Source organism: Ascaphus truei, chromosome 5 (assembly GCF_040206685.1).
Source record: "Ascaphus truei isolate aAscTru1 chromosome 5, aAscTru1.hap1, whole genome shotgun sequence".
Classification (NCBI taxonomy): domain Eukaryota; kingdom Metazoa; phylum Chordata; class Amphibia; order Anura; family Ascaphidae; genus Ascaphus; species Ascaphus truei.
The window spans coordinates 88,119,358-88,146,196 of record NC_134487.1 but is presented as its reverse complement, the minus strand read 5'-3'; the positions used below and the strand labels follow the sequence as shown (position 1 = coordinate 88,146,196).

The following is a 26,839-nucleotide window of genomic DNA, read 5'->3' as shown; positions in this document are numbered from 1 at the left end:
GCCAATAGGAACTCGCCACGATGTTAAATCCACTCGCCCGGGGCGTGCAAATGTATAGGTTTGTCGAACACTGTGTATATATATATATATATATATATATATATATATATATATATATATAAACATTACAAACACACACGCGCGCGCACACACACACATACACTTGTAGGATTTTGCATGGTTTGCCCCTTTAAATTGTGCAAAACAAGTTTTGTCTGTATTCTGTGTAACATTTATAAATCAGGACTTCAAGGAAAGAGTCCATGGCAAATCGTTAGAGCAGCGGTGCGCAAAATTCAGGGGGGGGGGCGCAAGACTTTATTGGGGGGCGCGTTGGTTACACAAAGCACGAGGCCTCTGTAAATTTACTTACCGGCTTCAGTCCACGCGTCTCCATGGCAACGGGATGTCAAATGACGCCCGTTACCATGGAAACATGACTCAAATGTCACCGTGGGTCACATGACGTGACATCGCATGACCTCGCAGCGTCATTTGAAGCTTCATTGGAGGTAAGGTGGGGCACGACCGAGGAGGAGAGCAGGCAGGGGGGCACAGTGCAGGAAGTTTGCACACCCCTCTCAGAGTATCCAGTAAATATTGGTCGTAACTTATCCCACATAATTACACATTTTACTCAGTCAGCAAAGATGATCACACGCCAAACTAAAATGAATTAATACTAGCACTTTCTAATTTTAGAAAATGGACAAATACATTGTAGAATGTACATAGTAGCTGCAGGAAACAAATGCAACTAGCTGAGTGCTAATCAAAAGCACAGCTTGGCAATAAAAACCTCTCTCTGTGTATGTAAATATTGGTCTGCTGTACCAAGTGTGAAGCTTCCAAGCAGATTACCACATGAGGGAGGAATTTAAGAAAACTACATTTTACCATATTTAGCATGGTTTATTTTTTGTATTTCACAACAATATTTAAAGAAGTAAACACTTTAAAAAGTATGCTGGAATGTGCCAAAACATATGTATACAACAGATTCAGCAAGTAATCTACACACATTATAACCTCTTGAAGATTACAAAACCTTTGCAAGTGCTATCATATATAATCAGATCAGCATGACCTAGGAAGCAAGATACACACACACTACCTTTATTCAGGCAGAGTGACAAACCACCCCAAGCAATTAGGCAATAGAATGACATTTCAAGGTGCCAACCCCTTCTTCAGTTGCTGCCACACGACAATGATCTCTCAGTTTCCTTAAATAGCCATCACTGTGGATAAATATTCATGCATTAACTTCCCCCCACCTCCCAACCTCCGCTTCACGACCGTGTGTCAACAAATAGCAACACTGCCACACACCGTTCCGACATCAGCAGTGTAACCACGCCAAGATGGCAGTATGGGCGCAGTAGTATATGGAACCCCCCTCTAGATTCAGCAAAGGGCGTGCCATGTACCCATGACATCACTGCAAGAAACGTTGCACCTACACATTAGAACAATTAAGTCCCTGTCAATAGATGATGATTTCTTAAAGAGATGCGAACAATAAAAAAAAACAATACTACAAGGAATCAATTGCCAAGCACAAAAGACATTGTACTTATTGTAAAAAGTGTGAGGTCGACGATCCTACTGAAACTTCCTCGCACTCCCAGTATAACCCCATTCAACCCCATCTTGCAGAGCCTCACACAGCAATCGTTACGAGAGAGAAAGGTACCCTATGTGATGCACACTACTCTACTAAGTGAAAATACATACATTTTATTGGATTTAATTAGAATAAACGTATAACAAAGAAACAAATTTAAAACCTAACATAAGCGCTATTGGTAGCGTAACTCCTAAAACTATCCTCTGAGCCAAAAATAGTATACTTATCAAACCGAACTCACAGTAAGATTAAGTCTCTTCACTAATAGACTGTAAGTGTGGTAAGTATAGTTTATCTAGAAATAAAACTCCAGGTAAGTACTCGAATGCCGCTGTGATTAAACAAATGTAATTGCATTGTAGTGCCGTATAAACCTGTGTTCGTATCTAGGAGCCTGGCGGTAATTAGAAGGTGCATGCATACATTATGTGGTATCATACCATATGATCAGTGACTGATGTTAAGCAATCACTATGAACAGGAATCATATACTACATACGATGTACTCCCACTGTCTATATGACTGGTTAGTAGCGGTACCTCTAATGTTCCTGTTGGAATATTGATACAGCAACACAAGCTAGTGTGTGGTAGGTATGCTCCTGGGCAATGACATGCGGCCTCAACTAGTGGTTACCTGTGTGGCCCACAACTTACTGTAGTTAGCTAGCTCAAAATGTACCTGTTGGTGCAGGTGCATATAGACATAGACTCCAGAGAGATCCTGGTTGAAAGTAACAAACCCCAGTCAGTATGATACTGGCTTGTGTTGAATCCTGGCTGTTTGATACCAGGTTTATGTCTTTTAATGCTGCTGAAACACATGCATTTACTTTGCATTAAAGACCATATCCGTCTTAATGCAGGGTACTGTCTCTGATATAAGTGGCAATACACTATAAATGTTATCTGAACGCGGTAGCCGTGTTGCTCTGTCTCAGCTAGTGGCTAAGCTAACTAGTCAGTTGTGATAGCAATGAGGATGTTTGAGTAACTGCCTACTCAGACTGAAACCTTCGTTCCAGTTGCGCCATGACGTTAGCGTGTGACGTCACTCCCGACGTGCGTTTCGTTCCTACAGACCGGAACTTCTTCGGGAGTACTCAAACATCCTCATTGCTATCACAACTGACTAGCTAGCTTAGCCACTAGCTGAGACAGAGCAACACGGCTACCGCGTTCAGATAACATTTATAGTGTTCTGCCACTTATATTAGAGACAGTACAATGCATCAAGACGGATATTGTCTTTAATTGTATTGTATTGTATGTCTTTATTTATATAGCGCCATTAATGTACATAGCGCTTCACAGTAGTAATACATGTGGTAATCGAATAAATAACAGATAATATAAATAACAGATCATGGGAATAAGTGCTTTAGACAAACATAACATTAAGGAAGAGGAGTCTCTGCCCCGAGGAGCTTATAATCTAATTGGTAGGTAGGGAGAACGTACCGAGACAGTAAGAGGGAGTTCTGGTAAGTGCGTCTGCAGGGGGCCAAGCTTTATGTATCATGTGTTCAGAATGTTCACAGTGCTATTCGTATGCTTCTTTAAGCAAGTGTGTCTTAAGGTGAGTCTTAAAGGTGGATAGAGAGGGTGCTAGTCGGGTACTGAGGGGAAGGGCATTCCAGAGGTGTGGGGCAGTCAGTGAAAAAGGTTTAAGGCGGGAGAGGGCTTTAGATAAAAAGAAGACATCCTTGAGCAGAACGCAAGAGTCTGGATGGTGCATAGCGAGAAATTAGGGCTGAGATGTAAGGAGGGGCAGAAGAGTGTAAAGCTTTAAAAGTGAGGAGAAGAATGGAGTGTGAGATGCGGGATTTGATTGGAAGCCAGGAGAGGGATTTCAGGAGGGGAGATGCTGAGACAGATCTAGGAAAGAGTAGAGTGATTCTGGCAGCAGCATTTAGGATAGATTGTAGGGGAGACAGGTGAGAGGCAGGAAGGCCGGACAGCAGGAGGTTACAGTAATCAAGACGGGAGAATGGGGGCCTGAGTCAGAGTTTTAGCAGTCGAGCAACAGAGGAAAGGGCGTATCTTTGTTATATTGCGGGGGGAAAAGCGACAAGTTTTAGAAATGTTTTGAATGTGAGGGGCGAATGTGAGAGAGGAGTCGAGTGTGACCCCTAGGCAGCGTGCTTGGGCTACTGGGTGGATGATCGTAGTTCCAACAGTAATGTGGAAGGAGGTAGTAGGGCCAGGTTTGGGAGGAAGTATGAGGAGCTCTGTTTTAGTCATGTTGAGTTTAAGGCGACGGAGGGCCATCCAGGATGATATAGCAGAGAGACATTCAGAAACTTTGGTCTGTATAGCAGGTGTAAGGTCAGGTGTTGAAAAGTATATTTGTGTGTCGTCAGCATAGAGGTGATATTTAAACCCAAAAGATGTTATTAGGTCACCTAGAGAGAGTGTATACAGAGAAAAGAGAAGAGGTCCCAGGACAGAGCCCTGGGGTACCCCCCCCAGAGAGATCAATAGAGGAGGAGGCGGTGTTAGCAGAAGAGACACTGAAAGTACGATGGGAGAGGTAAGATGAGATCCAGGATAGAGCTTTGTTCCGAATACCAAGAGTATGGAGAATGTGAAGGAGAAGAGGGTGGTCCACGGTGTCAAATGCTGCAGAGAGGTCGAGTAATATGAGCAGAGTGTAATGACCTCTGTCTTTGGTAGCATGGAGGTCGTCAGTTATTTTAGCGAGGGCTGTTTCCGTGGAGTGAGCAGTGCGGAAGCCAGATTGTAGAGGGTCTAGGAGAGAATAGGTGTTGAGAAAATGGAGCAAGCGAGAGAATACAAGACGTTCAAGGAGTTTAGAGGCAAAAGGCAGGAGGGAGACAGGTCAATAGTTAGAAAGACAGGTAGGGTCAAGCTTGCTGTGTTTGAGTAGTGGTATAACTGTTGCATGTTTGAAGGAGGATGGAAAGGTTCCAGAGCAGAGGGAGGAGTTAAAAATGTGTGTGAGCGTAGGGATTATAGTAGGAGCAACAGGTTTAAGGAGATGGGAGGGAATGGGGTCAAGAGGGCAAGTGGTAGAGGGAGAAGTGGCGATCAACAGCGACACATCCTCCTCGGAGACAGTGGAAAAAGAGTCAAGGAAGTCAGGAGGAGAGTTAGGAAGAGGTGTAGGATGGGAAGAAGAAACAGAGGGGATGTTCTGATGTATGGATTCCACCTTTTCCTTAAAATAGTCAGCAAAGTCGTGAGCGGAGATGGAGGAAGGAGAGGCAGCTGAGGGTGGTTTGAGTAGAGTATCAAAGACAGTGAGTGAGAACAGTCGGCGTGGGTTAGACTTGTGCATGTTGATTAGTGCAGAAAAGTTGCCTTGTTTAGCTTGCGAGAGGGCAGAGTTGAAACAGGATAGCATAAATTTGTAGTGAAGGAAGTCTGCGAGAGTGTGAGACTTCCTCCAGAGGCGTTCAGAGGAACGAGTGGAGGAACGCAGCATGCGTGTGTGGGAATTTAGCCAGGGTCTAGGGTTAGAAGGGCGAGTGCGGCAGAGAGAATGCAAAGTGAATGCATGTGTCTCAGCAGCATTAAAAGACATAAACCTGGTATCAAACAGCCAGGATTCAACACAAGCCAGTACAGGCATACCCCGGTTTAAGTACACTCACTTTAAGTACACTCGCGAGTAAGTACATCTCACTCAATAGGCAAACGCCAGCTCACGCATGCGCCTTTCATCACGTTCTGAACAGCAATACCGGATCCCTACCTGTACCGAACCTGTGTACAAGTGGGGAGACTATACAGCCTGTTACAAATGCCTTATTTACATCAGTTATGCACGTATATGACGATTGCAGTACAGTACATGCATCGATAAGTGGGAAAAAGGTAGTGCTTCACTTTAAGTACATTTTCGCTTTACATACATGCTCCAGTCCCATTGCGTTCGTTAATGCGGGGTATGCCTGTATCATACTGACTGGGGTTTGTTACTTACAACCAGGATCTCTCTGGAGTCTATGTCTATATGCACCTGCACCAACAAGTACATTTTGAGCTAGCTAACTAAGTTGTGGGCCACACAGGTAACCACTAGTTGAGGCAGCATGTCATTGCCCAGGAGCATACCTACCACACACTAGCTTGTGTTGCTGTATCAATATTCCAACAGGAACATTAGAGGTACCGCTACTAACCAGTCATATAGACAGTGGGAGTACATCGTATGTAGTATATGATTCCTGTTCATAGTGATTGCTTAACATCAGTCACTGATCATATGGTATGATACCACATAATGTATGCATGCACTTTTTAATTGCCGCCAGGCTCCTAGATACGAACACAGGTTTATACGGCACTACAATGCAATTACATTTGTTTAATCACAGCGGCATTCGAGTACTTACCTGGAGTTTTATTTCTAGATAAACTATACTTACCACACTTACAGTCTATTAGTGAAAAGACTTAATCTTACTGTGAGTTCGGTTTGATAAGTATACTATTTTTGGCTCAGAGGATAGTTTTAGGAGTTACGCTACCAATAGCGCTTATGTTAGGTTTTAATAAAATGTCTTTGTTATACGTTTATTCTAATTAAATCCAATAAAATGTATTTATTTTCACTTAGTAGAGTAGTGTGCATCACATAGGGTACCTTTCTCTCTCGTAACCATTGTATATGCTTTGTCCCTGATAGCACCTCTCTAGTTAGTCACTCTGCCCAAAGGCTGAGCAGGGATTCCCCTCTCTTTCACACAGCAATCACCAGTTTATAAGTGTACAGTACATTAAACTGTATTTTTATTTTATGTCTTATTTTGAGTATTCTTTTATTATAAAATTATATTTTTTCTATAAAATATTTACTTAAAAAAAAGGTTTGCTGCTTCTTAAGTGTCACTTGTTTACGTTTAATTACGTCATGTGGCCTATATTCTTTCCGTAGTAACACATCTCCAATTGTATAATGGTAGTCAGTGGGAAATTAAGATTCGATATAGGGATTCTCATTTTAAGGACATCATTTCACGAATGTATCTGTTCCGTTTGAGGGATTCCTGTATAGACTTCTGCGTACTCTAAAAATTAAACAGACAGTCGCTAGATTTTCTCAATATCTACTGGTATTATATTTAACAAGCAATTCCTCTGCTCTGACCTGATGCGTCTTATCTTATAAGGCGCAAAAATTGACTATATGGTAATCTTTTTTTGTATGCTCAGAATGTACACTTTAAGCCCCAGCTATTACAATCACTTTGTTTAACAAATACTGTATTGATCAATGTAGTCTGTTAGGATCCTTAGTCTTGTACAGCCAATAAAAGACTTTTTTTTATACCATATTTCAAAGAAAATGTTACACTGCACTGTGGTAACAATCATTGATATCATGCATGAAAATGGCAAAAAAGAGATGGAGAAAAAATGGAGCACTAATCCACACCTGGCAATGCCAGAAAAAGTTCAAGGATGCGTTCCCGTCAATAAAAGCTTATTTTAATGGATCATATACCAGAAAAAACCACACCAACGCGTTTCAGACTCTCTAGTCTCTTTTCTTTTTTTTTATATCATGCATGAAGTCTAGGAGGAGGAGTCTAGACAACTCAAATAAAGCCACAATTGCCATAATAAAGCCACCCAAAGACAATGGCACTATAAAGATTGGGGTGTTGATGCCAACTAATTCTTGGTTGGAAAAAAAAACCCATAATTCCCACGACTAACCATTCTTCAGTGCCAATTTCACTTAATGTAGTTGTCCGTTTGGATATTCATTTTTTTTATTATTATTATAAAGAATGAAGATAATAAGCAGTGACTTATGGAATGCAGTTATGATCTGTATACTTGTAACAGGAACATATCCCTGTTTAAATAAAGGAGCCTCCGAGCCCTGAGAATCCAGCAGAGATTGCAGCCACTCAATTAACTAGTCTCCACCTGGACTCAGGAGAGCTCTGTTAAAAGCCTCATGAGACACAGGACAGAGATTCCTTAGCTCCCATTTGGGATGACAGAAGGAGAGCAGAGAAGCCTGCACACAGACCTTGAGCACAAAGGCTGTGCTGAAATCACGACATCCAGACACCTACAGTATATTTCCAGGACACAGAAGACCCAGGAACCTGCCAGAGACTGACATGGAGGGCAACCGGCTTAAGGTGCTTCCTGAGACTTTGAGGTGATAAGCTAGTAATGGGAATATCCCTCCAGTCCTGCAGATAGGATCTGGGGAAATAAGTTAGCCCTTATAAAGGGATAGGGGTTTGTTATTTTGTTGTTTTTGTATGTTTGCCTGGATAAAGGAACAGGCTCAATAAAGCCAAGATATAATTTCAGCCTAAAACAGTCTCCATTTGCATACCTCTGCACACATTTCTTACAATGCTCCTAAACTCGATCTGCAGAAAACTACCTCAAATTGAACATACGGGAGCATCCACTCCACCAGAGGCAGATGCAAACTGCTGAGCAAGCCATTCAGCCCTCTTGTATACGCTTTATTACATGACTTTTTTGGTTAATGTACCAGCTAAGGCAATATCTTTGCCACAGATCTGTCTCCATGCATTAGGTCAAACAAGCTCAACTGTAAGGGCCCATGACAGGGCAGGTTTCCAGGGCAATACATACCTAAGCAAGTTGCCCTAGTAATAAATTGAAGTTAGGTTAAGTGGTCGATTTCTTGCTAATCAGAGAAATCTTAAAATCCTGAACTGTTTGGAGGCCCTTGAAAGCTGAGCTCGGGCAAGCTTGGTCTGTGTAATCATGTAGATAATTACTAAAGATCTTCATTTCGTAAGCAACTTGAGGCAGGGACCGCCTTCCTTTTGTCAAAGTTTATCTTAACATACATTTACTTTGGTCATGCAATGTTCTTGCTCTCCCTCCCACATTGTATTGAGCTGCGGAATATGTTGGTGCCAAACAAAAAGAAGATTAAAATTCAATGTGAATCAATGATCATTATAAACAGGACACACCTCTGACTTTGAGGCTGTTCTGGCAACTCCCCTCTACCCCAACAGCTCTGTAGATTATGGAGTATCTGCGACACAGCAGAGCACACACAGCAGCAGCACACAGAAACTCCTCCCCGACACTGACCTTATTGTGAGCAGACGAGGACAAAATCCTTGAGCTCTCCCCTCACTCCTGCCCACAGCCCTCACACACCCTTACTCCTCCTCACACCCCCTTCCCCATCTGTACTCCTCAACAAGCTGCGGTGACTTATCCTGTCAGCCATTGCCACGAATGGTCACCAGCACGCCCCCTTACTGCTTTGATGTTGCCTGTGAAGAAGGATCGGGACTCCGATAGAAAGACATATGTTGACATGAATGTGAGGAGTTGTAAATAAAATGTTTAAAGTGCAAAGTAGTGTTAAATCTTCCTCCTGTCTCTTCTTGTGAATTATGGTGAAGGAGCCTTGCTTGTTATTTGATGCATTTTTTTTATACATATAACAACTTTGGACACTACAAATATTGACGTCATAAATATGGTACAAATTCCAAGCATGAGATGACATGAGAAACATGGCATTTGCTCGTGTAAAAAATATGTATGGACTGTGTCACTGTGACCCTAACATTATGCTGTACTCTGAGCAAAAGATGTAGGCCTTGTTCATGCAATATCAGGTGACAGAAATGCAAAAAGCATCTATGATAAAACTAGATTGTTGGATGGAGTTGACATTCATGAGATAACTTTCTGACTTGATGAAGATACAGGCAAAACGAAATATTTGACATACTCAGGAGCATGTTTGATACCAGAATCCCTCAGCAACAAAGGTCTATATATGCTGCATCATATTTCACCATTTTCTTTTTTTTTTTTAACAATTTCTTTTATTGGTCAATTTTCAAGCATAAAAAACAGTTTTTACATACATTGTTATCTTGGGCCCAAGATAGTTATACATTTTGACCAGGGTCTTTTTTCTCAGTTTCCAAAAGTGGGGATAGAAGTGAAAAAGAAAAGAGGGACTAACAGGGGATGGGGAGGGAAAGGAAGAAGGAGGGGGGGGGGTGGGGGGACTGAGGCCGTTCCTTAGCTTTAGATTATATGTGTAGCGAGTTTGCCCGCTGTGGGGTGTCTTTTATGCGGTCTACTGTGATCCTATCTCCCTAGCCAGGGTTCCCAGGTGTTCTGGAATTGGGGTATCTTTTTCTGGAGCATGGCCGTGAGCCTCTCCATTAACATTACCTCGTTTATTCTCCTGACCACAGTTGTCTTTGAAGGAGGCTTGATCTGCTTCCAGGCCGCTGCTATTGAGCACCTGGCTGCTGTCAGTATGGCCGTGGTGAGCCTGGACCTCGGAGAAGGGACATCCTCTGTAGGTTTGCCCAGCACCAGGATCAGCGGGTCAGGCGGGAGTCTAAATCCCGTTGTGTCCTCTACAAGTGTCTGGATCATGTTCCAGTACTTCTGAATCTCTGGACATGACCACCAAATATGGGCCATGTCCCCCTTTTGACCACATCCCCGCCAGCAGAGGTCTATTGTGCCGGGGTAGATTTGGCTCAGTCTGGCTGGAGTCAGGTACCACTGATACATAATTTTATAGATGTTCTCTTTTGTTATTGTACATATTGATGTTTTTTTTGGCTTGTTCCCAGATCTCTGCCCAGTCTTCCTTATCTATTTGAATCTGAAGGTCCTCTGACCATTTTTGCATGTACCGGTGAGTGGGAGCCCGGGATCCGAGCTCCAGATCCTTGTAGATCTCGGATATCAGGCCTCTCTGGTAGTTGTGTTTGATACAGAGAGATTCAAACCTAGTAAGTGGAGGGAATTTGGCTGTTGGGGACAGTGCTAGTAGGAAGTGGCGGACTTGTAGATACTTGAATAAGTGGAGATCGGGGATTTTATATTTGTTTTTAAGCTCTTGATAGGTCAAGAGCACCTCTTTCTGCAGCAGATCAGCAACCAGCTTAATATTATGACCCTGAAATTGGTCGAATTGTCTTAGGGAACACCCCGGTGGGAAATTGGGGTTCCCGAAGAGTGGCGTGAGCTGGGAGGGGGATGCTATCAGACCGTACTTCCCTTTGCTTCTAAGCCATATATTCCACGTGCATCTCATTGCTCCAAGGTCAAATCTCTGTGGTCCGTTCCCTCTGCTGTTTGGAGACCACATTGCTAACTGGAAGGGGCTATGACGTGCATAGTAGGTTTCTATTTCAAGCCAAGAAGCCAAGGCCGGGTCACAGTTCCATATCACTGCCTGCTTCAGCTGTGCTGCATGGTAGTACTTGACTATATCGGGGACCCCCAAACCTCCTCTCTCTTTTGATGAGAGCAAAACTGATCTAGGGACTCTGGGTTTTTTATCATTCCATATGAATTGGAATAGTTGAGATTGGAGATTTTTTAGTGCTGCTTGTGGGATTAGGATTGGGAGGGTTTGAAAATAATAAAGTAGTCTGGGCAGGATGTTCATTTTTATGGACACCATTCTACCAAACCATGAAATTTGGTGCTTTCTCCATGCTTCAAGATCTTTCTTAATTTGATCGAATAAGGGGGGATAATTATGTTGGTAGAGTTTGTTATAGGAGTTGGAGATTTTAACTCCCAGATATTTTATACAGGTAGTACTCCATTTATACTTATAGTTGGCTTGAATAAGCTTCCATATTTGATCGGGTAGGGATAAATTTAGTGCCTCAGACTTGTCCATATTGACTTTATAGTCTGAGACTGTTCCGAATTGGGTTAGGACTCTTTGGAGGTTAGGGAGGGAGGTGTGAGGGTCCGCGAGCGTCAAGATCACGTCATCCGCGAATAGTGAGATTTTATGCTCCCTACTCGCGATAGGTATTCCCTTTATGCTTTTGTCGTTCCTGATTGTCGCTGCGAGGGGTTCTATAGTTAACGCGAATAGTAGTGGGGAGAGTGGGCAGCCTTGTCTGGTCCCATTTTTAATTTGTATTGGATTCAAGAGGCCTCCTGGAAGTTTTACATGGGCTGTGGGGTTTTGATAGAGGGCTCTCACTCCCTCTAGAAATGGGCCACAGAAACCAAACCTCTTCATAGTCTGGTCCAGGAATGTCCATTTGATTCTGTCGAATGCCTTTTCGGCGTCAAGACTAAGAATCATTGCTTTAGAACCAGTGAGATGCACGTGATCAATTATATCAACAATTTTGCGGGTATTGTCGGAGGCCTGTCTTCCTGACACAAAACCCACTTGGTCTACGTGTATAAGTCTAGGGAGAATAGGATTTAACCTGTTTGCCAGGATCTTGCTGTAGATTTTGAGGTCTGTATTTAATAGGGAGATGGGCCTGTAGTTTCCACATAATAGTGGGTCTCTACCCTCTTTGTGTATTATGGCAAGATTTGCCTCTGTAATAGTGGCTGGAATTGGTTCGCCTTGTAGGAAAGAATTAAACATGCTGAGGAGGTGAGGTGATAAAGTGGATCTGAACATTTTGTAGTAGGAGTTAGTGAACCCATCTGGGCCCGGGGCCTTAGATGGTTTGAGTGAGGTTATGGCCTGGCTCAGTTCCTCCTGTGATATCTTTTCATTTAGTGTTTTCAATTCCTCGGGGGTTAGTGTTGGTAAGGAGCATTGCTCTAGATAGCTGGTAATTGTTTCAAGGCTGACTGGGTCTTGGCCTGGAGGGTGGAGGTTATATAAATCGGAATAGAAGTCCGCAAATTCCTGCGCTATTTCTTTTTCAATGTATGTAACCTGACCCTTTCTAGACTTAATTCGGGTTATCTGGCATTTGACCTTGGTTCCTCTTAGCCTGGCGGCTAGCAGTTTATCTGCTTTATTGCCTTTATCAAAATACTTCTGTCTAGTCCACCTGAGGGCCTTTTCGACGTCTTCTAGTTGAGACTGTTTAAGGGACGCCCTTGCTAAATTTAAATTTTTTAGTATTTTTTTTGACATTGTGGCTTTATGTTGTTGCTCCAATTGTGCAATTTTTTCTGTCAGGTCTTTTTGAAGTTTAATTTTAATTTTTTTCTTGTATGAGGCTATTGATATTAAATCTCCTCTGATTGTGGCTTTGTGAGCCTCCCAGAGCATGGCTGGGGAGGAGACAGACCCTATGTTTTGCTGGAAATATAGTGAGAGTTTTTGACGTAAGGTTGCCTCTGTGTCTGGGCAATTGAGCATGGAGTCATTTAGTTTCCATTTGTATTGTGTGTTTTTGGTAAAAGGGAGTGTCAGGGTTAAATCTATGGGTGCATGATCCGACCAAGTGATTGATCCTATGCTTGACTGAGCAGAGGCCTGGAGAACATTTCTTGTACCTAGAAAATAATCAATCCTCGAGTAAGACTGATGAGGGGAAGAGAAGAAGGTGTAGTCCCTTTGACCCTGGTGCTGGGCCCTCCAGATATCTACTAGTGAGAATTCCCCCATGATGTCCCTAAATTTCTTGGCTTTCTTTTGGGATTGTGAGATGTGCGTGGCATGGGGGGGCGGATGGGCAGTACTAGCAGGGTTTGACTTGTCTTGCGTATGGGAGGCTACCATATTGAAGTCTCCGCCTATGATGAGTGACCCCAAGGATTGTTGTTCTAGCGATTCAAGCAGTTTTCTGAGGAAGGGGACTTGATTGTCGTTGGGGGCATAAATATTGATTAGTGTGATAGGTGTACCTGCAAGTGTACCCTGAACTATTAGGAATCGTCCATCTGGGTCTGGGTGGGTTTTTGTGAGGGCAAATGGTGTCCCTGCTCTGATGAGGATGGCTACTCCTCGCTTTTTACTTGGGGACGAGGCATAGTATGCCTGTGGGAACACGCTTTTAAATGTGTTGGGAGGGGTGGGAGAGTTGAAGTGGGTCTCCTGAATAAGGATAATATCTCCTTTGGATTTTTTCAAATCTTTCAGGACTAGTTTCCTTTTCCTCAGGGAGTTAAGCCCCTTGGCGTTTATTGAAATGAGTTTAATGTCAGACATTATTGCTATTTGTTTTTTTTTCGGGGCCTTGGGCTCCGAAGCTCTTGGGATTCCCATGTCAAGAGGTTTTCTTGGGTTTCAGGGCTCCTAGGCCTGAGCTGGCATATGTGGGGTAGTTTGTCAGGCCTCGTGTATGGGAGGGAGGGGTTGGATACATGAGGGGCGCCTGCGGGCGGTGGGTGGGGGTAAGGGGACAGATGGAAGGTCTGGCGGGACAGGGTCGCCAGGAAGAAAAAGGGTGGAAGGAGGGCCAGAAATGGTCCTCTTAATTTGCTGCCGGTCATATTAACCGGCATATGGGCGTAAGGCCCGTTGGGAGAAGTCCGTTGACCCCTAAACCGAGGGAACAGGCAAATCCGGGGCGCAGACTCTCAAAAACTATATACATCTTACCCTAACATATAGGTTTTCATGGGGGGGGACCCAACGTTCTGGTCCCGTGCTATCCTGGTTCTAATACAGTTAGTGGAGACCATCACCAATACTCCTTGACTGTGGGTTACGCGTTAATCTTTTACTCCTATTTGGGGATCCCTGAGCAAGGGGGGGGGTCCAGGAGAGGGGGGGCGGGGGGGGGGGGGGGGAGAGAGGGGGACCACATCTTTCTTTTGTTATCGTTCAGTTTGGGCGAGTTTGCCCCACCTTTCAGCGAACCTCCTTTGAGGTTTAATTACTCATTGAGCCTTCAGGTTGAATTATGACATTTGCTTTAGTTCACATTTAACTTTTTACACCTTAATCCGTGTTTGGGGAGGGGGGGGTGAAGGATAGGGCGGGGAAGGTGGGGTGGAGAGTGGGGTGGGGGGTGGGGGAGGGGGGAGGAGGGGAAGGGGGGGGAGGGGAGGGGGGAGGGGGGGGAGGAGGGGAGGGAGGGGGGAGGGAGGGGAGGAGATGGGAGGGGGGGGAGGGGGGGAGGGAAGGGGGAGGAAGGGAGGGGGGGAAAGGGAAGGGGGGAGGGGGGGAGGGGGGGAGGGAGGGGGGGAGGAAGGGAAGGGGGGAGAGGGGAGGGGGGAAGGAAGGGGGGAGGGGGGGAGGGAAGAGGGATGGGGGGGAGGTGGGGGAAGGGGAGAGGATGGAGGAGGGATGGGGGAAATACATCTCTTTATCCTTGTTATACAGTTTGGGCGAATTTGCCCGTCATATCAGTATACCTCTCTTGGGGTATAGTTACACATTGAACCTTGGCATAAAAGTTTAGTTACTCTTTAAACCTTGGGGTTAGGTTAGGGGAGGGGGGGAGCGCAGGTGGGCAAGGGAAGCATATCTCTCTGTTGTTTTCATAAAGAACGATCAATCAATACCAACATTTTTTAACGAACATTGCAACAGTTTAACGTAGGAGTTTTTAGTTACTCCTTATACCTTGGGATTGGATTACTACGTTTCCTCCAGCCTTGTGATTAACATGTTACACTATAGTGATTTTGGTGTATGTCAGGAAAAAGGGGGGGGAGGGAATAAGGGGACACGTAGTGGGGTGGGGGGGGTAAAGGGGTGGGGCAGGGGGGGGTACAGGGGTGGGGTGGGGGGGGTAAAGGGGGGGGGGAGGGGCAAAGAAGAGGGATGAGAAATAGGGGAAGGGGATGGAGGGGGGGGGTTCATCGGGGACATATCACTTAGTTATTTTCATTTAGTACCAACATACAGTATCAACACTTTAATGAAACCTTGCAACACAGTGTTATGTTGAAGTGCTTATCTCCGCCTCACTATGGTTGCTTAACCCTTCCCTCTGGGAGCTTCTTGCTTGTGTCCGATTGGCCCAAACAGTGGGCACCAAGGTCCATTGTGGGCGGGTCTGATGTGTCAGAAAGTCCCGGGAGGTGCAGGGCAAGGCAGGGCAGGGCAGGGCAAGGCGGGGCGGGGCAAAACGGGGTAGGGTGGCGGTATGTACATGGGGGGGGGGAGCGGGGGTGTGGGGGGGGGGAGCTTATTATGGTAGCCAAGGCTGCTTGTTCAGTGGTTCCGGGGGGGGGGGGGGTTATTTCTGCTCTTAGATGGTAGTTGTATAGGTGGGAGGTAGGGGTGGTGTGGGACAGGGGGGTGGTGCGGGACAGGGGGGGGGGGTGGTGCGGGACAGGGGGGGGGGGGGGTGGTGCGGGACAGGGGGGGGGGGGGGGTGGTGCGGGACAGGGGGGGGGCGGTGCGGGACAGGGGGGGGGGGGGTGTATTTTCAGGGACCTGGATCGTACCGCTGCCCCCGCTCCCCTCTCGTTGGGGGCAGGGTTCCTTCCCAGAGGGGGGAGAGGGTCCGGGGGGAAAAGTACTTACAGTTAGTCGACTTGACTGGGCTTCAGAGGGTCTCGCCTCCACCCCCCTCCCCCCGCCCCCCCCAGCGCCCGGGCCCCCCAGCCCCGGAGAACCCGGCCGGGCGGGCTGCCTCCACACAAACACCAACTGGAAAACTTGAGAAACTGCGGCAAACATTCAAGCCGCTTTAGAACTGCTGGGCTGCCGCCGGTGACCCACGGGCTTCCGTAGGCGTCTTCTTCCACGAGCGGCTCCCATTCCTCTGGAGTCAGCATGGTGAGTTGCCGCTGTCCGCATCATCGCTGACTGACCTCCTCTGGGTGTTTGGTTACACTGGAACGTTTGGGGCCGAGTCGTGTGCAGTATCAATCTCCTCCCCGTCTGGGCCTCCTCGTGTTGGTCGGGGCCTCTCTCTGTCCTGGCTCGGTGTTAGCATCTCCCTCCTCCTCGTGCTGGGCTGAGGCGTGGGGCTGGTCCGTTATCCAGGCAGCTGGCGGTGTTAGACCCAAGGCTCGGACATACTGGGACATGTCTTCCGGGAATCTTATGGTGAGATATTTACCTTTGTTGCTCGCGGTGAGCTTAAAGGGGAACCCCCAACGGTACCTAATCTCGTTCTCCCGCAGAAAGGTCGTCAGGGGCTTCATCTCTTTTCTTCTCAGCACTGTTATTTTGGATAAGTCAGAGAAGATTTGGATTTGTTCGTTTTGGAAGGTAAGTTCCTCTTTCTTTCTGCTTGCCATCAATATTTTTTCTTTAGTAGTATAACTGTGCAGGCGCACAATTATGTCCCGCCGTCTGTTCGGGTCCTCCGATCTGGGCCCCAGGGCCCTGTGGGCTCTGTCTATTTCCAGGTCGCGGTTCTGGAGGGAGTCGCATATTGACCCAAAGAGGTCCACTAGGTAGGGGCGGAGGAGGCCAGGGAGAACCGTTTCGGGGACGTTGCGGATGCGGAGGTTTTGCCTCCTGTCTCTGTTCTCCTGGTCCTCCTGCGCTTCCCTGATTAGGCCGATTTCTTCCCGGAGTAGGAGGATCTCCCTCTCCGCTGCCGACTGGCGCCGCTGGCACTTCTCCATTTCGCCCTCCAGCTTTGCTGTTTTGTCGGTTAGGCCATTTATTTGTTGGGTCAGGTCGTGGACGGCCGTTTTGATCTCAACCTGGAGGGAGGCATGCAGCTTTGTATGTTGTAGCGCCATCAACTCCTCCATGAACGCTCTGGTAATCGGCTGTTCTTGTGCTGAGGCTTCTCTGGGCCGAGCCGCTTTGCTCTGTGGAGCGTGGTCTCCGCGTGCGCCTCCGCCATCTTGGATCCCTGGCTGCGTTTCAGGGCTTTTCTGCTGCGGTGAGAATATCTTCGCGAACGACTGTGTTGCCGGCTTCTTCGTTTGCCTTGACATGCTGGCGATCGTGCCCTTCTTGGGGATGTAGAAATTGAGATGGATTTTTAAATGTGAGGGTGCTAAAGTTAATAATTATGCGGGAGAGTCTGCTGAGCTCCCAAGCTAGCCGTCCATGTCAGTCGACGTCACCGGAAGTCCCATATTTCACCATTTTCTATGTTCAATATGGGACTAAAAATGCAAAAGGGAATAGACTGCCATCCTAAAATGCTGTATCAGACTCTTCAGTGGCACCTATCCAGAATCGTGTAACAGTCATGAAGAAACATCACTGCCTCTGAGATTCAAAGTTCTGCACCGATTAAACGAATCTCAGAACCTACTGAAGGGTTGTCTAATGCAGCGGTGCGCAAAGTGGGGGGCGCGACCCCCAGGGGGGGCGGGAGATTGTGCTGGGGGGGCGCGGGCTGTTGCAGAGGCCCCGCGCTCTTCCCCCAGGCATTTCAATTAAATGCCGGGGGATCGCGTGAGGCCCCTGCAACTGTTTACTTACCGGGATTCAGCCGTCTCTGTTGCGTCGCCATGGCAACGCGGCATCAATAGACGCCGCGGCACCATGTGACCTGACGTCACACGCCCACGCAGCGTCATCTGACGCGGCTGAAGGAAGGCAGGGGGACGCGAGAGCCGAGGGCAGAGAGACACAAAAAGTTTGCGCTCCCCTGGTCTAATGGATATATAGAATGGCAGTGCACTTATGAGAATGAAATCAGCAACAATGCAGCCAACATAGTCAACCAGGAGAATGTGTAACAGCCAGCTGCCCTTGATATCAAACCCAGCCTGGAATCTTCAGCCTCTACAAAGGAGATGATGGTTTTGTGAAGAATCTAACAATTTAGTGCACAAGCTGTAAAGAAGGGTACAGAGGCAGTTTGCATCAATGAACCCGATGGAGTTCCAGCTGAAAGCAGAAATTATATTTACCGTAAGAAATGTAAGTGCTATGCACGGCACAAATCTTCTACACACCGCTTCCAGCAATATTACCAAAATAGTCATAGTGGGCTGTACAGTGGTGCATCGTCAATGTTGTGGATGGCATTATGCACCTCACTACCAGCTAAGGCCCTTCTAATATTTTTTTTTTTAAACCAACAGTCTTTTTGCTTATAAAATTCATATAGAAACAACAGAGGGATGGGGAGTGATCACAGGACCATACCAATTGTATAATGTAGTCAAATATGTAAGTGAGGTAATCAAAAAGATGGGTGCAAACTGTGAACTGAAAAGTGAATCAGAAAAGGGAAAGGGAAACACAAAATGGATGTGCACCCTAAAAGAATTCACTTATATGCACACCAAACTAATGTAAAAATTAACTTTTAATAAGTACCTTAAAACATATATTACCAAAGTAATGTGTAATGTGGATTAAAAGTATATTAAATCAGAAATATCTGGCATCTGTGTCTTTAATTATTGAGTCGTGCTGTCCCAAATGTCCACTTAGTATTAGTGGGATACAAAAGACAGAGGATGCTAGGAGTAAGGGTGTTAACCCCTCTGGAGCAATGATGAGACCCAGTAGTGAGAATATATAGTTGTTCACAGATAGAGCTTCCTTGCTAGTTAGACCAGCGCTACGCACTGCAATAAAATTCATATAGTTTAAGATGAAAGCATATAATGGAGGACTATTGCAGCCTGAGCCGATGATCTGTGACAATTTAAAGCACTTTTAAAATATTCAGACACTCATGCATTCTATGTTCTCTTGTTTAATTTTAAAACTGATCAATAAGTGTTTTATATACAGTATACTATATTGGGGTGCGGGGGGGTGGGCACTACATATTTCCTATTTGTTTTTGCATTCCAAGTATAACCTGCAATTTTGCTATTTGAAGTTGTTGCAATAGCAAATAGTTTTTGTTTGCTACGTGGTTTGGCCACAAACTTTAACTACAGTACGTACAATGTGTTCTGAAATATTACAACTGTAGGCCCGGAAACTTAACTGCTCTGCTTACCTGTCAATCTAATTTCAACACGGCAAGAGATTTTCGTGCAATTCAATACTTTCATGGTCATGGTGAAATCTCTAAGAAACATTACAGGTTGAACCCTCTTCCCAAAACAATTGATACTGCTTTATCCGTGATGGACACACACAAAAGGTAATACAGCTGAGCATCATATATTCAGTTCCAGACTGCTCCGTGAACCATTCATTTCATTCTTAGGACTCTAATCTATGACAGTTGTACTGAACAAGTATACATATAAAAAATAATAATAATGAACCCATTCAATGCTAGAAGACCCAGGTCCCTTGTCCGCGCTGCAGGTTAATGGATTATGCTGTGTTTCACTTAAAAATATAGCTTCATATTATACATTAACGCATCAATCAATGCTGCTCGATATTTTTGAGGGGGGGTGACTTTTCCCCCCAAGCTGCTCTGTGTTCCCCTGATATCCAGGGATCCCACTGATTCCCGGGGCAGGCCAACAGAGTCAAAAACAGCTACCCGCCAGACAAAATCCCAACAGGGCATGTCAAGAAGAAGCTGCAATATCATTAAGGCTTTCTATTGCTAATTATAGTGACCATGTTTGGAGTTTCATTTAGAAAACTACTACAAACTTCAAAGAATTAATACACTTGCAGTCTGGGAACGAGGGCAGGAGGGGCTCGGACATCGGGAACAACAGATTAGCTCCGCGGAACTCATTTAAACTAGAATAAAAATGGTTTTGTGGGGACTACAGTACTGATTTAACAATAAAAATGGATTGTCTAGCCAGAAATGCGGAATATATTGATATAACATGGTGTTCTATGTCAGAAGTTTTATAAATAATAAAGTAGCAAGGAGTGATGATAATCGTAACTGTACTTTCACAATCAACTTTTTTCAGAAAACCTTTCCAAAAACAGAGATGTAGTCAGTGAAAATAATAATTTTTACATATTGATTGTGGTGCGTGTGAGAACCATTGGTGATCTTAACATCCTTTTTCAAGTACTAATGGTGTCATTATTTTAATGAAAAAGATGAAGGAAAGACGTGATTGACATGCTAGATATTGAACAGAAGTAAAAACAAACAGTATATATATATATATATATATATATATATATATATATATATATATATATATACACACACACACACGCACACATATATATATATATATATATATATATATATATATATATATATATATATATACACACACATATATACACACACACACACACACACACACACACACACACACACACACACTTGTAAAACTTTTTTTTAAAAATAAAAAAAAAAGCTGCAACACAAAATAAATAAAGATATTATAAAATCAAGCTATTTGTCAGGTAAATTGTTTCTAATATTTCTGTTGTCAGTACTGCTGTAGTGGCTGCCCAACAGTTCTTAAATTAGTGGCATGTGAAAACATGGCAATACATAGCCATTTTTAACTCTGAACTTTCCTATGACCTTGTGCATTTCAAGGCGCCTGAGTCCTTCATTCAATTATTTAATTAAACGATTCCAGGACCCTCACCCTCCTAGTGACAGTGTTCTGAGGTTGCCTGAAAAATCATGGGTAGGCCATACTGTACTAATCTGACAACTGTTGCCCACAAAAGGTAGCATAGCTGTGAATACAACAACACTGCTAATCCTGGAAGCATTTACTTTCGACTAAACCTTAATCCCAAAGCCCTGTAGATTCCTTCATGATGGGCAATATAAAGCCTCCTTCAACACCACTAATCAGATAAGAGTCCTGGGGTGATCCACTGTAACTACTTGGAAACTAAAGTATGAGAGTACTGTAGGTGAAAATGCATCCCTACATTTTTTCTTTTGTGCTACAGCTTTGTTTCAACACGTTTATTTTATTATTTGTGCATCCAAATAAACTCTGGCTTTAGTAATATGCATCTTATTTTCTTGCACATTTTGTACTATTTGTTTATTTTCGATTTATTTTATATGCAAAAACATATCCAAGTCACAGCAAAAAAGAATGACATTTTGCCAGAATGCTTAATCCAAAACCATGCTGCATTTTACAAACAAGATCAACAAACAAGTAAGAGTTAATAAAGATACTTTGCCATCTACTAAGTATGAAAACAGACAACTATTAAACCATTTTCTAGGTATACTCTTTAGTAACAACCTTCTAGCAAGGGAAGGATCTCACGATCTCCAGATTGTCTGATAGCAACGTAAACAATATACAGACACTTATGTCATCCCACATCTTATATTACAGTAGCAAGACAAAACATTGAGAATAAGTGTTTGGTTGCACCCAGAGGCGTAACTAGGGATTTTGGCACCCGGGGCTAGATCCTCCATTGGCGCCCTTATCACACACACACACTGAAGCAGCACAGAAACACACCGCACACTCACAGATCTTGACACAGCAACACAGCAACACAGCCTACTCACACAGTAAACAGCATACATACACAAACGGACATACAGAAACACAGCATACTTACACACACTGACATACAAGACGACAGCACACACACACACACACACACGCACAGACACTCCTCCAACTCTCATGCACGTCATGGAGATCGTCTGTCTGCGCTCTGCTCCCCATTCCCCCTCCCTGACTGCTGCAGCACTAACGCACTTGTCAGTCAGCACTACCGCCGCCCCCTTCCCCCCCCCCCCCTTCCTCACTGACCGGCACTAGTGAAGCAGGATTTGACATATACAATAGTGCAGCGCCGGTAAGGGAGGAGAGCGGGTGGCAGAGGCGGAGGGTGGGAGCAACACAGGCGCTGAGGGGTGGGGGACGGGATTTCTGCATCCCTCATCAGGCTGTACCCAGGGCAGCTGCCCAACACGTTCCCCCTAGTTTTGCCACTGGCTGCACCATTAAGAACGTACACAAGGCCGTGTAAGTGATATATACATTTCTATACATATATGTATTTTCCCGCTCACTGAGTCCATCTCCCAGCTGATGAATCAACTGGGGTGACTTCACCCCATTGGTCACCAGTTAAGAAGATTTGCCTTCCTTAAACACACTCTCCCTCATACTGTGCTCCCCCATTTTTCTTTGTTCCATTGCTACTAAGGGTCCTGGATAGATCCTGTTGGGTCCAAGTCACAGGAGAGCATCACAAGAAGACACGTAATTTCAATAAGGCCTCTTATTCATTTACTGACTCACACCCACACCACATGGAGATAGCGCCCGGGTATTTTTCCATCTCACTTCTGCACCATTAAGCACAACTTAAGCATTTAGAACCTACAATCATAATAAACTAGTTTTAAAGTGTTGTTTCTTACCTTTTGTATCGGTTTGACGCGGTCCTTATGGTTTCCTAAGCAAAACATACAAATAAATGGTGTTAATTTTTTTTTCAAAATACTCCCTTAAATAACACAGCAACATGGCTAAAACTAGTCTACTCAGCATTATAGAAGGTAACACACATCACCAAAGTGCATGGCAGTCTGAGAAACTTCTAATTTAATGGTTTCACCAATTTAATGCAAATGTTTATCTTCATCATGTTATAGATACAATTCCCAGTATCAGTGATACTGCATTTGTGATGAAACACACAGATGACAGAATATTAATTTATTTTGAACGCCTTTGCCATGGAATGAACTTTAAATACATTGATCTAGATCAGGGGTGGCCAACTAGTCCTCAAGGGCCACCTACAGGTAAGGTTTTCCGGATATCCCTTCTTCAGCACAGGTGGCACAATCATTCTGAGTCACCTGTGCTGAAGCAGAAATATCCTGAAAACCTTACCTGGAGGTGGCCCTTAAGGACTAGAGGTGGCCACTCCTGATCTAGAGGGTCTTCATGCTGCAAAGAACATAATTAAAATAATAAGATTAAACAAAACATTTGTTATGCTAAAAACAAAAAGAATGTTGGAAAGGGTACAGTACTGCCTGAGAGCCGATTCTAAGCAACACACAGTATTATTGGAGTGGCAATGAAGTGAAAGCATTTAGCAATGCACGGTCCTCATTTTCACAGGACGTTTGGCAATTTGAGGAATGTTGTATACTAAAAATGTAGCCCCCCCATGAAGAAATAAAACATTTCAAATTGAATGCACATTTAAATGCAAGGACAGCATATTTTTGGTCTGAGCAACTTGGAAGGACTAATGATTGCCACTGCTAGTCACTCTTTGCCGGTATTATATATTTACAAATATTACAATACTATACAAAGGTAAGAGTTCCCATAAATACCAGCTTCCTGATTGGTCAGACTACCAACTAAAAATGGAAATACATGTTGGAATTAGTTCAAACTAAATGGTCAACAAGCTGGGATACATTTTAGTAGAGAACCACAGTCAGCTGTGCACAGCAATGACATTGCGTAGCAAAGGTTATTACATCAGTGAATTACCATGGTAAGAACATATATACTCTAAGAGCACAAGAGTACATGTGAATGGAATCATTTCATGCTGCAATCGGTTTATTAATTTTGCATTGGGTGAAGCATGACATTTCTCAGTGTGGGACTGCCAACTGGGAACCTCCCCCCTTTAAGAGAGATTCTTTCCCATCTCACTCCATACTAATTTCTGTAAAATAATAGTCTACAGGTGGGAAACTGGCCAAAAAAAAGGCAAAAGATTACTGTTTAAAGTGAGGCAGTAAGATTTTTTAAAAATACTATAAATTATATACAGATCATAAACACAGATGACACAATCCTATATGCACACAGCCATAGCCTCTCCGACCTTCAACAAATATTTCAGTCTGACGTTTTGAGACTCGAAAACTGTATTTCCCAAAACAAACTGTTTTTAAACATTTACAAGACTAACAATGGTTTTTTAAGCTTCCAATGACTGAGCTCCAGATCAGAACCAACGCTAACACCACCCTAACTCCTGTTACTAGTTTTAAATACCTGGGCATATGGTTTGACTCCCACTTAACATTCGGAATGCACATTGATACCCTGACATCCAAAACCTATGCCAAACTAGGTGTACTTTACAGGAATAAATCCTCTCTAAGGGGCCTATGCAGAGAGCAGCGCTAGAATAAATTGGAGAGTTTAAGAAAAAGTAGCTTTAATGGAGAGTTTTTTTCTCCATATGCAGAAAGGTCATAAAACTGCATTTAGAATCCTGTCTGCATATGGAGAGTTTCAACCGGCGATATGAGCGCTGTTGAAACTTGTGGAAAAAAATCCCCCACCGGCCGCCGAGCTCCAGCTTCTTGCTGGCGAAGCAAAATGTTGAAAATCGCGCCATTTTTTTGGCCTCTCTGAATACGGCCGTTTTCAACACTGGAGAGATTTAGGTTCTCTCCAGCCGCGCGGCGAAATTTGTAAAGAAAAGAAAATGGCGCTTTTTAATAAACTCTCCATTACCTGCCTTTTTCAAACTATACTTCGCCAAAAAATGCCGCTTTACCTGCTAGCGCTGCTCTCTGCATGAGGCCCTAAGTCTGCTGGTCAGAAAGCGTATAGCACAGCAGATACAATTCAATATGCCGTTTTGTTTTCCAATGCAATTACAACACACATCACTGAGAAATGCTCAAAGAACTAGATTGGTCATCACTCGAGTCTAGGCGCAAAGTTCACCTTTCCTGTCTTGCCTTTAAATTCTTTCTGGGCAAGCTACCCATCTATCTGAATACGCTCCTCACCCCTACCACATACAGCACTTATCATCTGAGATCAGACTCCAAAAGACTGTTCATGGTCCCAAGGCTCAACAAAGTATCCGGCTGTTCCTCCTCTTACCGTGCACCCCAAAACTGGAACAACCTACCGGAGACTCTCACATCCACCACCGGTTTAAGTTCTTTCAAAACTAAAGCTGTCTCACATTTTAATCTGGTCTGTAACTGTTTCATAAGCCTATAATATATTTTTTCTTTAACTGTGCATGCAATGTCTTGTATATAATGTATACCCTGTTCATTTATGTAACTATATTTGTAACCATGTATTATTTGTCTTAACTCTGTGCCCAGGACATACTTGAAAACGAGAGGTAACTCTCAAAGTATTACTTCTTGGTAAAACATTTTATAAATAACTAAAATAAATAAATGTGAATACCATACTAACTTCCCAAGATAACAATATTAAGAAATGTATGGTCAGAACATTATTTATAACGATAAATATATGTTCAGTTGGAAAACTCCCATTCATTTTCATGATAAAAATGTATCTTTTTTTGTTTGTTTTTTTTACAAATTATTATTTTTTGATAAATGACATTTGAAAACAAATAAAAACACCTCGAATTACTCCCACCCCTGAACTTTACAGATGGGAGTAGGAAAGCGATAAATAGAAAGGAGAGACACGGATGTCAACGTGATCCTCCAAAGAAGGAGTGGGGATTTCATTAAAGGGCAGGGATGGAGGGATACAGAGGTTCTGGTCACTTTGGTGACTTTGCCTTGTTTGAAGCTCCTAAGATCTTAGGCTGCGCTTATAGTGACGGCGACAGCCATGTCGCGTCAAAACTTGAAGCCGTTGCATGCGCTTATAGTAGGAGCGACGCGACGGCTTGGTCGCGAGCGCTGGAAGTAATTTCAATTTGATTTTTCCAGCGACCGCATCATGACGTCAGCGTCGCCATTGCCGGCACAATAAGCGCGGCCGTAAACTATGTCACTAGCGCTGTTTAAAATGTCAATGGCTTCCATGGTTGACTGATAGCAGCAGTACAGAGATACAAAAAAATGACAATAAGTTGATATTCACGTATTATTGTGACATTACAATCATATTGGTACACTGCTGAACTCTATGCTAAAATAATAATACTGTATTGTCAATCTATATAATTTCTGACACAGTAAATATAAAACGGCAGCGACATCCTGATGTTCTCTCAACTCTTACAAATCTGTCATACTCTTACAGTACTTTCTTTATTGCAATACTTGTTGATGCTACCTTTTATCCAAGAGTTTTTCCCCACCCCTCTTCCATTTCATTCTGTAACCTGACAGATATCGGCTTTAAATGTTTGATCTTTCAGGACTGTAAAGAGCCAACCAGATCTGCATAAAAGCAGTGACTTATTCACTTGATTTTAAATCTTCTATAAAAAAAAGGATTTTTGGAGAAACTAACTATGCATATGCAATACAGTATATTCAACCAAATCTAATCTCCATGTCCTACAATAAAGCAATTTTCAGATAAGCTACTTTACCATTTAAAAACAGACACTATGGAGGAGCCTCACATATACAACATATCACAAAGTCTCAGCTCAATTTGTTTTCGTTGATGTGGCTTATATCCTATTGAAGTATAGATTATATTATTTTTAACAGTTTTAAATGATACTTTTAAGCAGCAATCCTCCCCAGAAGCCTATATGAGTTTAACTTGTATCATGTTACTATCCTGCCCCTTGATTTTTTGGGTGGTTTTATTTCTGGGGAGAATTTCCCAGACATTTAATGTTTCACACAATTCTATCTCCTGAACGTAGCTTCAGACTTTAAAAATAGAAGCCATGTTGGAAAGGACTAGAAAATGCACACAAATCTAAGCGGACTGCTGCTTGAAAAGCAGTATTTTCCTCCAAATATATCTATATATTTTCTAATCGTGCCTAAACTGGTAGCATGCACTGGAGCACATCCATGGTCCCCTGACATATAGTACAAGAATCCCCCTGCCCCAGGGGTT

At 43.8% G+C, this 26,839-nt stretch overlaps 1 protein-coding gene across 3 annotated transcripts in view; it reads right to left on the bottom strand.

Moving 5' to 3' along the window:
- The window catches only part of PAWR (pro-apoptotic WT1 regulator), a 142,945-nt gene that overhangs the window by 36,741 nt on the left and 79,365 nt on the right, over window positions 1-26,839 (bottom strand). For all 3 annotated transcript variants that reach the window (XM_075600184.1, XM_075600186.1, XM_075600185.1), the window contains exon 4: window positions 22,462-22,496. In XM_075600184.1, coding sequence (XP_075456299.1) covers window positions 22,462-22,496 — 35 coding nt within the window. The remainder of the gene's footprint in view (window positions 1-22,461; window positions 22,497-26,839) is intronic.